The sequence below is a fragment of the Channa argus genome, chromosome 14 (assembly GCF_033026475.1).
Source record: "Channa argus isolate prfri chromosome 14, Channa argus male v1.0, whole genome shotgun sequence".
In the NCBI taxonomy this organism is placed as follows: Eukaryota; Metazoa; Chordata; class Actinopteri; order Anabantiformes; family Channidae; genus Channa; species Channa argus.
The window spans coordinates 20,239,543-20,254,615 of NC_090210.1; the positions used below are offsets into that span (position 1 = coordinate 20,239,543).

The following is a 15,073-nucleotide window of genomic DNA, read 5'->3' on the forward strand; positions in this document are numbered from 1 at the left end:
CTGATAATTCAAAACCACAAACACATTTTGCAATATATTATTTTATTTCATATATTTACAAAATAGTGTCAAATAAGAGGCTGCATTTTTTAAAATGTTGTTCTGGGCATGTTTGCTTTGGCCCTGAGAGTTAAATGGATTGCAACTCCCTCATGAAGAGAACCACAGGGTTTTGTGGAACTTCAACAGCAGCCTATTTCTTTTGTGTTAAATGTAAATCTGATCACTATTCAGTGCTGAAACCATTCACAGCAGCTCCCCTTTATGATACAGTTATTGATGAGATTATGGTCAGGTGATTTCTAGACCTCTATGTAGCAAGAGCGGGAAACTTTTGTCCACTGGCAACAGCACCCTGTAAACAAACCCACCAACCTCAGCCAAAATGTGCTAGGTAGCCAACAGTGCATATACATGAATTGTATGCTTGTTTGTCTTCTCATGTGACACATTGTAATGTTTAGTACTCTGTTAATCACCTTGTCTAGTAAGAACAATGTATTTTTTTATTATAGAGGGCACATGATACAAGTTCTTACTGTCAAGTGGCAGACACTCATGAATACCACTCAAGCGGTTTCCTTTCTTAGCAGGGAAACCACAACAAAGAAAACACCGCTCTGCACATTAAAAACACTTGGAATTGCAAGGGAGGAAATTTGCACAGCAAATCTACACTATAATCATCACTGTAATCACACTACAGGGATCTGGAAATCATCTCAATAACTTTAAATCAATACCTGGGAATAGGGCTGACACTTGAGGAATGGGTCTCGTTAAAAGTCTGAATTACAGTAAGTGCTGGGAACGTCTCATAAGGTGCTAAATTCTCTCGTCGTTTTAATACTTTAAACAACTAGCTAACATAATCTAATTTGTTTACAGTTTCTTTACACGTTAATATTGTTAATTAATTAGGTCAAACCCTGTACAGCGTCTACGCACACAGCTTTGTGTTCAAGTGTATCGAAATACCAAAAATGATACCTAACATAACGTGAACCTGGCGTGATCTTGCAAAAGCAAACTACTTTAAAACTACAATATGAAGTGCTTAGCTAAATGATAGCAGAATCAACACTTTATGAGACTTAAACTTACTTAAAGACATTTCCAAAGGCACTATTTATACCCGTGATGTGGTTTGATGGATTTCACCATGAGGCTAAACAGTACGCAATAAAACACTATGAGAATGGCAGTGGTATTTTCTTTTTTAGAAAAAAAAACAAAAAAAACAATAGAGGACCCATGGCAATCGCTGAGAAATTAATGCAGATATCTTGAAATATTCTCAGTTGTGCGTTCAGTGATTTTTTTAAAGAATTGACTCTTTGTGTGTGTGGCTCTTGTTGGTTTTCTTGCTTTCTCCTATTGTTTCCACACACCTTCTTCTTTAGAGAGAAAAGTGTCAACTGCCTGGTCACACTCCTGCCTGACATTTGTTTCACTCCGTCAACCCTCCCTCACTTCTTCATTGCTGACACACACAGAGTAACCCTCTGGCTCAAGGGCTTGTGATGGACCACACCGCTGCCTCCTCACATGATGGAGCACTGCTCTGTTGCCCCTAACCCAGGGCCTCCTGGTAGATTGAGTGACTCCATGTCAAAGTTAAACCCCGGGGGCTGGAGAGAAAGAAGAAATTGAGAGAAACTGTCACATTCAAACAAGTGATAACATACCATACACCAAATAAATTTGATAAATTCCTCCCTTTATTCTGAGTTGATTTGGGCATTTGAGGGAATATGATTTTTATGGAGTATGATGACTTGATAGCAATAATGAGTTTTTATATTACTTCTGCCCCATGTTATTTAGGACCTCTGTTTGTTAGTTACTGATTTACAAATTTCAATACAGCATTGAAAAATGTCATCAATTACTGGGATATTCCACATGGCCCACTCCTTGTCTTAGTTGTCACATCTCCTTTACATAGTAGTTCCAAACATACTGCAGTTAAAAAGTAAGTGCTGAAAACAGACTGTCTGTAATAAATGGCCGGAACAGACTTTTCAACTAAACCCTTCATTTGAAGCTTATCTTGATTGTTTAATATAAAATCAATTATGGTGGTGTACAGAACAGAAATGATGAACATTACCGTGGCCCTGACTGTAGGTACAAGCAAAGTTGGAAAGAAAAACAAAACAAAACAAAACAACGGCATGCACTTGCACTTTTCCTTGAGCACGGAGTTTGTGTTACTTATACCACCTGAGGAGAATGTGCATGCACCACAAAGAGTTACATGGAAAGAATGTGTATTTTGTTTCAAGGTAAACTGGAAAGCATAACTAAAAATATCATGACAACCATGATGTAAAGCCCTTAGACGTTAGATGAATGGAGCATTAAAACACGTTACTGACTAATGTCACTTATACCTAACACACACACACACACACACACAGCTGAGAGCTGTGTGAACTTACCGCATCACCTGCTAACTCTTTAGGTGGCTGTCCAAGGTCCTGCAGCTGTAAGTACAAGTATCTGTGGTGAGTTTATTTGTGAATAAACCATAGTCAATGCTATCCACGACCAGTGTAATATGGGATCTTCATAGCAGTAGATATTTAATGAAGGCGTCTGCATCATGTAAGGACTTTATTGGTAGCAATAATAATTAAATGCAAATTTACAATCCAAACATTCCAGAATACTTTTTTCAATTTTAGTCACAATTAACTATTCAAGAAGTCAGATGCAGAGTATTAGTGTCTACCTGTTGCATCAGGTCCATGATCCTCTCGAACACGCCTTCTTTATCCTTTGGCCCCTCTTCCTCCTTCTCAAAGTGCTTACAGATATCTCCCATGATTTTAGCCTGCTGTTCATAGCGCTGGTAGTCTTCTGGGCTAAGGCTTGGCTTATTGGCATCCAACCACTCTGGGTACTGGGAGGGTGAGTAACAGTTACAAATACTGAGAGGGACACTAAAGACCACAGTAACACCTGTTTAACACAAAAGAGGCATACTTTTGTAGTGATCTCTTTGAGTGATGGATAAAGCACTTCTTTAGAGAGAAGATTCTGCATGATGGACTGCATGATGGGCAGGATGTTTCCATCTTCGGCTCCTTCGCCACCCTCATCTAATCCCAGGCCTTCTAGAGCCTTCACAAGATCATCTCCAGCTAGTCCAGAGGTCTGAAAGCAAACAAAGCCCAGTATATCCAGTCAAATAATTGTTTTATTTGTATTAAACAGATAAAAAAAAACTTCTTTAAATCACCAACCTGCAAGTTGTCTGCATTTTTAGCCAGGCCACGAAGGGTTTCTTTAAGACAGGAAGTGAACTCTTGCTGAGATGCCGTGTCTGTGCCTACACAGAATTCAAATATGTTAGTCTACGGTTCAAGCGCAGTAGAAATTGGTGAGGGTTGCCAAATCGACATGCGGACAATGATCCACTGTGGCAACCCTGAACTCACGGGATAAGCCGAAAAAAAAAAAAGTCTACATGAACAACGTGGTATGGCATATGAATTAGGGGGTATGTGAAAAACAACTACAATACAAAGTGTAAGCCTTACCAACTTTGCCTGCAGCCTCAGACAGTTTTTGGAAGTGCTCCAGTAATTCTGGCTCTTCCTGGGCCAACTCAGTCATGGCCTTCTCCCACTCCTCCTTGGCTTGAGCAGCCATTTCCCCCTCAAACAGAGTCTCAAAAAGCTTGCAGTCCTCTAGTAGGGGTGGCTACACAAATAATCAGAATAACAAACTTGCAGGAATTTGCAGGAAGACTTTCAAACTTCCAAAAAAATAAATGGAAACCCAATTTTAACCCCGCCAGACCTTATAATTGTGGACATATCAATATACTTTTAAATATGGTTAAGTGGGTAAGGCAAGTGAGGCGGTGACTTCATTTTTAAAAACATACAGTATACAGACCTTTTCCGCACCGCTGGTAGCTGAGGAGGAAGCAGCTTCAGGTTCCCGGGTTGGAGGGGCCGCTGTCTTGTCAAAGTCATCCAATGCACCTGAAAGAAATATGACCACATCAGCCAGTGAACTTTATGTCTAAGTCTACGAGATAGTCTGCCAAATGTCAGAACTCACAAATTATTGACTTATTCCCATCAGCACATGCCGCATATTCCAACTAATTATACTAACAACCACAGTATGTTGGACAAACATAGCTAAACTTAGTGCATTAATATGACAATACAAGATATGCTTCCACTTCATTACAGTATATTTCAGAGACAAATGCTGTACTTTTTACTTTACTATGTTTACAAAGATAGTTGGAAATAAGTATTACCCTTTAGATGGAATGACATAATAATCACATTAAAAAAAACAAACTATGCACCGTTCAAGATTAGACCAGTGGTTCCCAGCGATACGGCCAGCGTCACTGTCATTGTCAGTTTGTTCCAGCATTTACTTCTTTTGTCATAGGTAGAATGACTGGAAAACAAAACCCTTCTGAAACAATGGGTTACTGTTGCTCTTTTACCAGCTGCCCTGATCTCTACCTCATATTGGTGGCGTTTGTGCTAGAGAGGGTAAAACTAATTCGATGCATGAGTGCAAACAGTTGTTGACACAGGTTTGTGGTACAACTTGCAAATTTATTTCACATCTTCTTTGTTACCCAACCATCTCCAAATTACATCGATAGCTCCTTTTTTTTTTGGCTTTTTGTTGTGTTTGTAGGCTCAGAAGAGATGCCCACCTAATGCAATACATCCAATCACGTCATCACAAAATTGTCAATATCACAATTATATATAGTTAAAATTTAAAGTTTGTTTAGGTAAACTTTGTATGCAGTGCTTTAAGTTGCAATGCAGTGTATCTGATCTAAGTAATCTCAGTAAAGCTAGTTCTATTAACGTCATCACTGCTCATAGTGCGTCGTTCCCAGTAAAACGTAAACACCAGTAGTTGAACCAGTTATCCTGCTCATACACAAGTTACACAAAGGCGACTATACTCTGTGATAGCAAAAAAAATATGCGTAAAGTTAAAATCAGCAGTTTTTCGTTTTGTTTAATAACGGCGTTCCAGTAAAAATAAATAAATATATAAATAATCCAAGGGCAAAGACGCAATGTGTGAAAACAGCTCGGTGCATCTGCTATCTTAGCTAAGTTAGCAACATAAGGCGATTTATCACAAAGTCACAAGCAACCGAAAACTTTCTTAACCTCTTGTGTTTATTTGGGGGGATGCTACGACCACCTGGCTTCACTGTAAGTCATAGCTGTCAGCTGCTTTATCGATTTTTGGGACTCGACCCGGACATCCACTCGAGCACATGAGCTAGGTTACCCCCGGCACACATACACGGGAGGAGCACAGTCTCCCGTTGTAACATCACAAAAATCCGTACTGTCGTCGGCAACACGACAACGAATGTATATGCGTATTATCATCACTTACTGTCCAACAATTCGTCCAGCTCTGCATCGTGTCCAGCGGCCGACTCTCCCGTTCCCGACGCCATGATGTTACCTTCTCCAAACACCGAGCCACCGAGCACGTCTCTAAAAAATGACGTTTCTGTTGGAAGAACGTCGCCCTAATAATGACGTCATGCCCCCACTCTTTAAAGATGGCTTCACCTGGCGGAAGATAATTAAATTACACACAAATAAAAGTAAAATATTAGTGAGCAACATTTTTTCAGCAAATAATACATTATAAGTGCTATTTGCTTGCACTGTACATCGCTTGTAAAGCCACTTTGGCCTAATAACTTAAAATGTATTTCTATTGAAATAGTTTCTCATTAACATGTTGTCATGCTCTTCTGCTAAAGTGTCACTTTCTGGTTGAGTGAGACACATTTAAACAGACAGATGTAGTGAGACACTGGTAAAGCCAGAGACTGGACCTAAACTTGCAGAAAGCAGAAGCAATAAATGCAAAATACTTACTCTGATGTTTTATTTAATCTAAATTGAACCCACACACACACTCACATGCAGATGGGGGAGCTGCTTTGAAGCTGGCCTGCAACTAATTTTGGATTTATTGTCTTGCTCAAGGAAATGCCAAAGGGAAGGGAATCAAACCAGAAACCCCAGTGTGGGTGGATGACCGCTCTCCTTCCTGAGCCACAGTTGCCCCTGAATGTGGCTGTAGTGGCTCTGAGGTAGCCACAGGACTCTACAGTCATGTCGCTGTGTAAACTGGTAAACAAAGTGAATTGTGTTGAACTATATTGTGTGACTTTGCAGTTGGTGTAGAGAAGTTGCTCTTACCCTTTTTAAGGATAAAAAAAATTATTATCAATTATACAGCCAGGTTGACAGGTAAAAAAAAAGATTTGAGATTTGTCCCGGTAATGACATACATAAAAATTAAGTTCGATAACTCGTATTATGAAAGAAAAACAGCTGCCTAGTGTTGATCAAAATTTATGGAGTACAATGAGCTGATGACAACTGACGCAGATTTTATATGCAAAGCTGAACAATCATTTGAATACAACACTCTTACAGTTCTTTGTAATCTTCTTAGAGGTTATGTCAAGCCAAAAAAAAACATAAAGACACATAGTGGAACAATAGAAATTCAGACTGGAGATAAAAATAGTCACTATGGCATAATAACAATTCCCACATTACAAAAAAGTTAAAGAAAATATAAATTTTTACAAAACTTACAGATCTAATTAACAAAATAAAACGCAATAAATAAAATACTTGTAGCACACGAGTGTATAGCCCTGCGATTTAATTTGCGTTTGTATATAAAGTTAGCAGAAAGTTTAGTAATGTCTCTGTATATTGATGAGACACAATTGACATTGTAAGTTCCCATATATAGCATTTAAGAGTTTCCTCCTAAATTTGAAGTAGTTTATTAATAAATTCATAATCTAAAGCTTTGGCATAAGCTGTTTAGACAGATAGAAAGTCATGATTTATTAAAACTCGATGTAATAATAGAAAATCGACTTACGGATGATAATTGTTAGCAGGTAGTGAATAGTAATAAATACATGTGTAGCACTTATACATTCTCTTTGAAATCTATGACTTAACGATGCTAAAAAAGAGACAAAGTTTGGGTTTTTAAATCTATGTAGTTGATTACCAGTGAGATACAGAAAATATGTTGTAGTTATTCTGTACTTATTCATTATTAATGTTTTCCTCATTCAGGTGCTTTTCTTTGTAATGGCCACAAAATGTAATGGAATAAAACATCTCACACAGCATTCTATCTATGAAACAATGTTGAATTACAATGCAGTGTTTTTAAGTACAACGTTTGACTAATATCTACACACTTTACAAATGTTCATTTTCACTTATTTCCCACTTTCTGGACTAACACCTCCTGTGCTTATGGAGTCCATTTTTCCAGTTTCCAAAGTGTCTTTACTCATTAACCGACTCTTTTTGTTTCCTATTTGGTCCATTGTAGCCTCAAAGAGTTTAGCCATGAAGGCTAAGCCATTCTGTTTTATGTAAGACTTCCCAGCAAAGGTGTAGAGGACCGGGTTGACACAGCTGCTGATGAAGGCAAAAGCTGAGGTCACCGCACGAATGGACTGGGAGATATCTTCTAATCTGAAAATTAACAGAGGACACAGAAAACAAAACAAATGAAGTTTTTTAGAATAAGAGTCTATTCTTGTCCTTAAACTTGTACACTGTAATTATATTCATACATAGATTACTGAATAAGTGCAACAGCCATAGACACAGGGGCCCTATGGGTAAAAGGCTCCCTGGAATGCGTCCACACAGTGTCACTAAAATAGACAATGCAGCCAGTTTGTCGGCAAAGAGGCACGATCAGGACCAAAAGGAGAAAAACACGATCAAACAACTACTAGGAAACACAAAGTCAATAGCTAAGAGACACAAAACAACCACCACCATGTATTGTTTGTAGGGCTTTACTGTCACTTTTAGTCTGGGTGTCTGTGTGTGTAGTCTACAAATAGTAGTGATGCAGCTTTCACTGTGTTTGCACATGGAAACAAAATGTACTCTCATGTCATATTTCCAGACACGTTTTAACAGACTTGAGATGGCTCAAATCTGCTCAAACACATGTATTTGTTACCTTCATCTATAAAAACATAAAAAATATAAATGAAGCACAAAGCACACACGATTAGTGTGTCATTTGTGCTGGTGAGAATGATTTGATTAGTTGTACATATTGGTTTCAGGAGGTAGGTGCAGCTTCTCACATATATGGCAGGTGAACAAGACGTTAAAGCCTTTCAAAGCTTTATTTTGCGACTCTACAGGGAACTAAATGTGCCATAAAAGATTTCGTTTTGTTACTCACTTTTCTCTGGTGGTTGAATCCTCTGGGTACCACTGAGATACCACCTTGGAAAAAACAAAACAGTGGTCATTACAAAGCTCGCTGATGTACAAAGTGAGAAGATGTCATGGCATAAACAACACGGTGAGCATGCCCTCACACACCTGTATGATGTTGACAGTGTGGTACGGCAGCCAGAAAATGCCAAACATCACCACGATAGCCAGGATGAGTTTCTCACTTCTGACCTTTCGGCGGAACTTGGTCTGGCGCAGACGTTTCAGGATGAGGACGTAGCTGGTTATGATGACTGCATAAGGAAGAATGAATCCAAACACTGTCTCCAAGGAGTACTGGAGCCTCACCTGCACAAAGGGTGATAATATTGTACTGCAACTGCAAGTATTTACTGGAGTGAAACAACTTATTTATTGACATCACTTTTAGAAGACCAAAATAAAAACTGAATAGACAATAAAAGTGACTGTTAGCTGCAGCCAAAAGTACTTACATGTTGAGGAAGAGTATGTTTGGGTGTGCACACAAGTCTTGTGTTATTCATCTTATCTGTGTCTACTGTTACGTCCCGAAATACCAGTGACGGGACAGAAATTGTCATCACCAACAACCACATGGCTCCGATCACCCCCCTCACAATGTTTTTGCTGGCCAGGGTGGACACTCTCATTGGCAGCAGCACGGCCACCAGCCTGTGCACGCTCATGAGTGTGATCAGAAAGACGGAGGCATACATGTTGGAGTTGCACAGGTAGAACAGGCATTTACACATGATGAGACCAAAGACCCACGTCCGCTTGGCCAGGTAAATGATGAAGAAGATGGTCAGGGCCATGAGGAAGCTGTCGGCACACGCCAGGTTGAGAATGAGGATGGTGGTGACTGAGCGTTGCCGGGTGCGTGCCAGGATGCTCCACACAATGAAGAGGTTGCCAGGGACGCCCAGGAAGAAGACGATGCCCATGATGAGGGCACCCAAGGACGTGGATAAGCCATTGCTCACAGGATTTCCATGCTCGGTGGAATTTTTACTCATTCTACAGTGAGTTTTGATCCCAAAGAAAAAAGGTAAAATTAGAATCTCAGCACATTAACAACCTCTCCACTCAGTAGGCAGTTTAGGTACATCCAGCTAAAATCAGTCTATCATCATGAAGATGATTTTTGGACCGGGGCAGAATATAGCAGGTTTTCAAGCATCCAGCAATTATGAACATGTCCTACCTCCAGCTCAGAATGTCATGTAGAAAATACTAAAATTTTCCAAGATACTTAATTTGTTAAGTAGATATAATATAATGGACCAAGTGATTGAAATACAAAAGTTTGATATAAATTAAAAGTCTGCATTCAAAATGGCACTTAAGTAAAAGCACCCAAGTATTAGTACATTTTATGTGCAATTTTTTTTTTCACCTTAATAATTGTAGTTTCAGTTGAATTGATGTAATTGTCTCTAAGATGTAGTGAAGATGAAGTATGAAAAATTCAAGTAAATTAAAACTATGTCAAAATTGTACTGAAGTAACACAGGCCTTCACCTTCCATCACTGGTTATTTTGTTATTAGTGATGGACATTTTAGAAGTTTGTTGCTAAGGTAAAAAAGTCTTCTCCATTTGTAGATCGTGTATCTTACTGTGGACCAGCGGAGGCCAACAGCCTTACAAAATCTTTGCAGAATAAGTATTTCAGTTTTACTTTTTTGGATGCAGTATCTGAAGAGGGGAAAATACATTGTAGTACATGACTAGGTGATACATCTGCTTTAATAAATACAATTTAAAAAGTATTTTAATTTTAACTTTTAACTTTTTATTTTTAACTATTTTCTTGAAGATCTGAAACAGTTTGTTGTGGGTTACACTGAAAAAAGAGAAGAAATCAGTCATCCTCAGCATGAATGTATATTGGTGCTGTCCAATAATAGAGTAGCCTTTATTCACCTTATGTGTCAGATATTAGCATGTGATAACATCCAGATGAGGAAAAACAGAGTTTTCTCTGCTTTTTTTTTCTCAATTTGCTAATAACCAATATTACGACTCCTACCCTGTCTTATCTCGGGCTAGGGACTCCCAGATATACAATCAATGCCACTTCTCTCTATTCATGTCACCAAATAATTTTGTAGTCCAAAAATGGGACCAAAACAACAATAGGATAGATGAGAAGTCTACAGAGAATCCCAAAGATGTCCTTTTTTGGGAAATGTACAACATCACTAAATTGGGAGAAATAAGACAGAGGGAGTGGGCGATGAATTAGCAGTTGTAATAAGGATTTAATAAAATAATTGGTGGAAGAGTGAAAGGTAGGACAGCTTGATGCATATCCTGAAGTTAGCCAAATTTATTTAAGACTGTGGGTAGTTACGAAGACTCCGAAATACACTTTTCCAATCATAAGGAGGGACGTTAAAAGTAGGACCTGTCAGGTAGGACGGAGGTTACAGGTGTTCTGTAATACAGGGTTAGCTCAAACAAATTTCCACTTGTGGGAACATGAAGACATGCGGTAGATTCCAATTACGATGGTTTACTGTCTCATTTATTTATTAAGTGGAATAAATAGGCTTTTGTCTTTCTATGCCAACAAGTTGTTAATCACTGCTGTGTTATTTGTCCAGAATTAGCGATAAATAGGAATCTTTGCTGGTGGATGTGGTGCTTTATCCCTCCTATTACCTACAAACTAATCTAATCTCACCATTGCTAGTGAACTTTTATATGTGGTAGTAGATGCAGTCTGCATTTTTTGGGGATCAGATCTAAGCTGATGTATGGTGAACACAAATTAATATGTTGTACGTTTCAAAGTTTTGTCTCCTGATGGTTTCCAAAAGGTCAGCTTGGTAACTGAATTTCGCCACTGTCTCTGTTGGTTCTCTCGGTTGGTGCACTCTGTTCGTTACTGAAGTGGAAGTGGGCCACGTCATTCATTTTAAATAGGGTGGCCAAAATACTAGAACCACCTCTTCTTATAAAGCACTCCAGTACGACTCTGACCTCAATAATAAACAGAGTGCAGAATTATCACGTTTCTGACAGTTTCAGTTAAAAAAACTGAGAAATTATAACATTCTAATAGTAGAATTCATGGTGGGCCTGCTGTATTGGATTGCATTAGATTTTACAGGCGTACCTAATAAAGTGGCCAGGGAGTGTATATTTAAATTATTGACAAGTTGAAATCTGAACACATCCAGTTGTTGAAGATAAAAGTGGAAAATTTCCTGAAGATGGAGGATTATAGGACACCCTGAGGCAGCCTCTGAAGTATTCACGTCTGGCTTTGTAGCCTTCTTGCTTGCTCAAACGCAGAGGCAGCAAGCTAAAACACGCCATACATTACCAGTACTGCCAAACATCAGCAGTATTTCAACACTCTGACTTGGATATACATATTTCTTACCCTTTCTTGTTTTGGGGTTTTTTTTCTCATGGAAACTATTGTAGTGCCTTGGAGTACAAAGGTCACTATGCTGACCTTTTAGGACTAATACGCTTTTTATTTTAGACACTGGGGCTTAAAAATTACATCTCTGACTTGTATCTTGTTCTTTATATTGTGATTATAACAGAAATATTACATATAAGTCATGCATATAGGAGATTATTAGTTAATAAACTGATTATGTCATGATATCATCTCCACAAATACATTTTCCCCCTGTGAGAACAGGACATCAAGTCCTTATTTCCTGATTGTCTTACTGTCCTTTCTATGCTCCTGTTCAAACAAACTGTTTATTTTCCCCTTATGGCTTATGAGTAAGCAGTTGATGAAGATCAGACTTGGTTCTCTAATAAAAAATGCCACAGAAACACATTGACGCTCTCACGTTAAACCACTGTTTCTCAGAAATTTTGTGTTTCCTAAAAAATAAACTCTTTGCATGAAGCAGGCGTTTTTAAACTATTCCAATGATGAGATAATCATACAACCCACCAGATCTGAACAAAATTATGACCTAACATTACAACGAAAATGCTGCAAAAAAATCTTACAACAAAGTCCACCCAGAGGTACTGATGATGAAGTCTACAGAATATAGATACTATATGTTTAGTGTAAGGTGTAATACTTTTTTCTGTCAGGAACTCATGAGTCATACAGTAGTTTTATCATAAATCTGCTATAAGTAAATAATCAAGTCAAGAGCAGTAGATTATTATTTTAAGGTGAACAAAAAAATGGGGAGGAGGGAAATGTAACATCTAATGGAGAGACTGATAAAAAAAAGGGCTAAAGGATTCAAAGTGAACATTAAAGAGTGACTGACCTTTCTAGCAAAGTATTCCAATATCCCACAACTCACCTTTGTCCGACTCTTCCAGTGTCTCTCCTGTCCCTCGTCTCTGTTAGCTCACTCTGTAATAAAGGGCATCAGTCCTGTCTCACAGGCTGCAACATGTCATGGTTAGACAGAAGGAGGCACAGAGGTGTGTCATTCATTAAAACTTTTATTGTCCTAACTCCTCCTCTCCTTATATGAGCATCCTGTTGGTCTGTGCTTGAACAGTGAATGCGTGCTGACCTTTTGGTAAAAAAAAGACAATCTATGCTTTATAAAAACACGTTGCAGCATCAAATATCAAACATTTATGTCCTGAGGCACTTTGCGATCTCAGAGATAACTATTGCTCAATGTGAAGTAACAGAGGAGTATAAGTGAATCAAATGCTTGCACAAGCTCCCTAGCTGTGTCATGAACAGTAGCAACACACACACACACACACACACACACACACACACAGATAAAAACTCACACTTACTAGTTCATACAAGACTTGACAGGAATGCAGGTTTCCCTGAAGTGGTGAAATAGTGAGAATAAGAACCTAGACACCCCAAGGACTGAATAGATGAGTAGGTTGCTGCATGCATTTGTTCAGTGACGTCACGCCTCACATTTTCACGCTTATTCACTGGAGATGGTCAAAAAATAAGCCCCTGAGCAGCTGAAACTGAGAAGAAGCTAAGTTTCAGCTAATAGTTCTTAAAACTGTTTGTAATGGTCTGAAGAAATACATAACAGCCCACTCAAAGAATAACTTTGGTCATTCATTAAATTAATGGCACAGACCAAATTAGCTCCACTCCACTAAGAGCCATATTTCTTAATTTCATAACAAATGGACAACATGAATATTGTCCAAACTGATATAGTGACCACAACTCCACTGAAGATCTGACATGTGCACAGTTCACCAGCAGCAGTACATGGAAAATTAATATGTCAACCACGTTTTTTAGAATTAAGATATGTCATTAAAAATGTCATAAATTAAAATGCTTTCTGGACAACTATAGAGGTCAATGGCACAGGCGAACAAGAACCGATGTTTGAAAGAGGAACGCAACTAATTTCACATGTCAAACTCTGTATACTGGCCAGCTGTATTTATCACATATCACTGATATCAAACCGAAATTTCTTCTTCTAGCTTGACAAACGGCAGGACACAGCAAATGTGTAAAAAAAAAAAAAAAGTCCCCCTGTTTTGTTAATGCAATGCATGTGCCTATGAAATTGATTGTTACTTTAATACAATTGTTTTATTGAACTGTGTGGTAAATTTCTTCAGCCAAAACAGAAACAACTGTGTTATGCCGGAAAGAAATGAAAGAAAAGAAAGAACGAGTCTGCCATGTACAGCAAAAATCCCAATTTTGGCCCGAGGTAGAACTAGATGCAGATTTAGAAATTTTTGGGGAGCCCAGACTGGGGCACGCACTCAAAATTAAAAGGTTTTAAGCTGAAATTTAAAAACCTTTTTAAAAATAATAAACTGTATATTAATAGGCTGATAGTGTGTCAGAAATGTCAAATACATAACTTAAACTCCATGTGCAACCCCAGGCTACCCCCCTGGTCCCACTCCATGGGAAGAAAAGATCAGTGTGTTGCCAGATATGTGTTATCCCTAACTATTTTCTGTTTTTTTGCACACACCCTTACAGTGGGATCCAGTACTATAAAGGCTTAATCTCTAGTATCATAATTTATCATTATTAATATTATTACCAATTATTTTACCACAGTGACAGAAATAAAACCTAAAAACTAGTGCATTACACTGCTCTTTGAGAAAACACATGCAAAAAGCCAATAAAAAAGCAAATGTCCTTACAAAGTTAACAACATTACGTTAACATTTAGTCATTTAGCAGACAGCAGCAAGACGGGCGCAGAATTCAGAAGAAACAACAAACGCACTGTGAAAACAGAAAACACCACCAAATATAGAAACACTGCAAGTGTCATAGCTGTTAGAATACATAACTCTGGGCTAAAGTGATCAACTGAGAAATTTCAACCCACAGATCTTGATAAAGTGATGAAGTGGAAAACTTACTTACCCTAACCCAACTTCTTTATTTTGAGATTGTTCAGTGAACAGCGTAGTAAAAGAAAACCCAGTTTCAGGTATGTAATGTAAAAGAAACATGCTATCCCAAGCAAAGAATCATAGCATGACTCGAACACCATGAGTGTTCAAAAGAATTCTGGTCACATTTAGTTAAAACCCTTTGTCTTAGATCATTTTTTTGTCCCTGCATTTTTATGCTTAAGCCCTTTGTGTGGTTGTTGTGTTGTCCATCTGTCAGTAGACTCTTGTTCCTTTCACTTCACCTGCATACCTGCCTAAAGCATAGTCATAACTTCTTTGTTCAACATCTGCTTGTCTGTGTCATCCAGGTGTGGTAATCTAAATTTCCAGTCATGTCGACTGGACTTTTTTTTCTTAGTTGCGAAACGTTTTCAAAAGAGGAAACAACAAAAG

The 15,073-nt window shown here is 38.3% G+C and overlaps 2 protein-coding genes across 4 annotated transcripts; both read right to left on the reverse strand.

Moving 5' to 3' along the window:
- Positions 1-25: 25 nt before the first annotated feature.
- pex19 (peroxisomal biogenesis factor 19) lies at positions 26-5,564 on the reverse strand. Its single transcript, XM_067474906.1, has 8 exons — positions 5,413-5,564; positions 3,910-3,998; positions 3,549-3,711; positions 3,252-3,337; positions 2,992-3,162; positions 2,738-2,908; positions 2,445-2,489; positions 26-1,631 (listed from the first exon to the last, which is right to left on the reverse strand). The coding sequence occupies exons 1-8, from the start codon at positions 5,474-5,476 to the stop codon at positions 1,545-1,547; spliced, it is 876 nt and encodes a 291-aa protein (XP_067331007.1). The 5' UTR covers positions 5,477-5,564; the 3' UTR covers positions 26-1,544.
- An 812-nt stretch (positions 5,565-6,376) lies between these two features.
- On the reverse strand, positions 6,377-14,894 carry ltb4r2b (leukotriene B4 receptor 2b). 3 transcript variants are annotated; one of them, XM_067474903.1, is made up of 6 exons: positions 14,649-14,894; positions 12,604-12,689; positions 8,777-9,320; positions 8,430-8,630; positions 8,287-8,330; positions 6,377-7,553 (listed from the first exon to the last, which is right to left on the reverse strand). In XM_067474903.1, exons 3-6 carry the CDS (start codon positions 9,317-9,319, stop codon positions 7,292-7,294), a joined length of 1,050 nt encoding a protein of 349 aa, XP_067331004.1. In that variant the 5' UTR covers position 9,320; positions 12,604-12,689; positions 14,649-14,894; the 3' UTR covers positions 6,377-7,291. The 3 variants fall into 3 exon arrangements, with proteins under 3 accessions (XP_067331004.1, XP_067331003.1, XP_067331005.1); XM_067474902.1 differs by having other exon boundaries at positions 12,568-12,689; positions 14,649-14,890; XM_067474904.1 differs by lacking the exon at positions 14,649-14,894 and having other exon boundaries at positions 12,604-12,796.
- Positions 14,895-15,073: the final 179 nt, after the last annotated feature.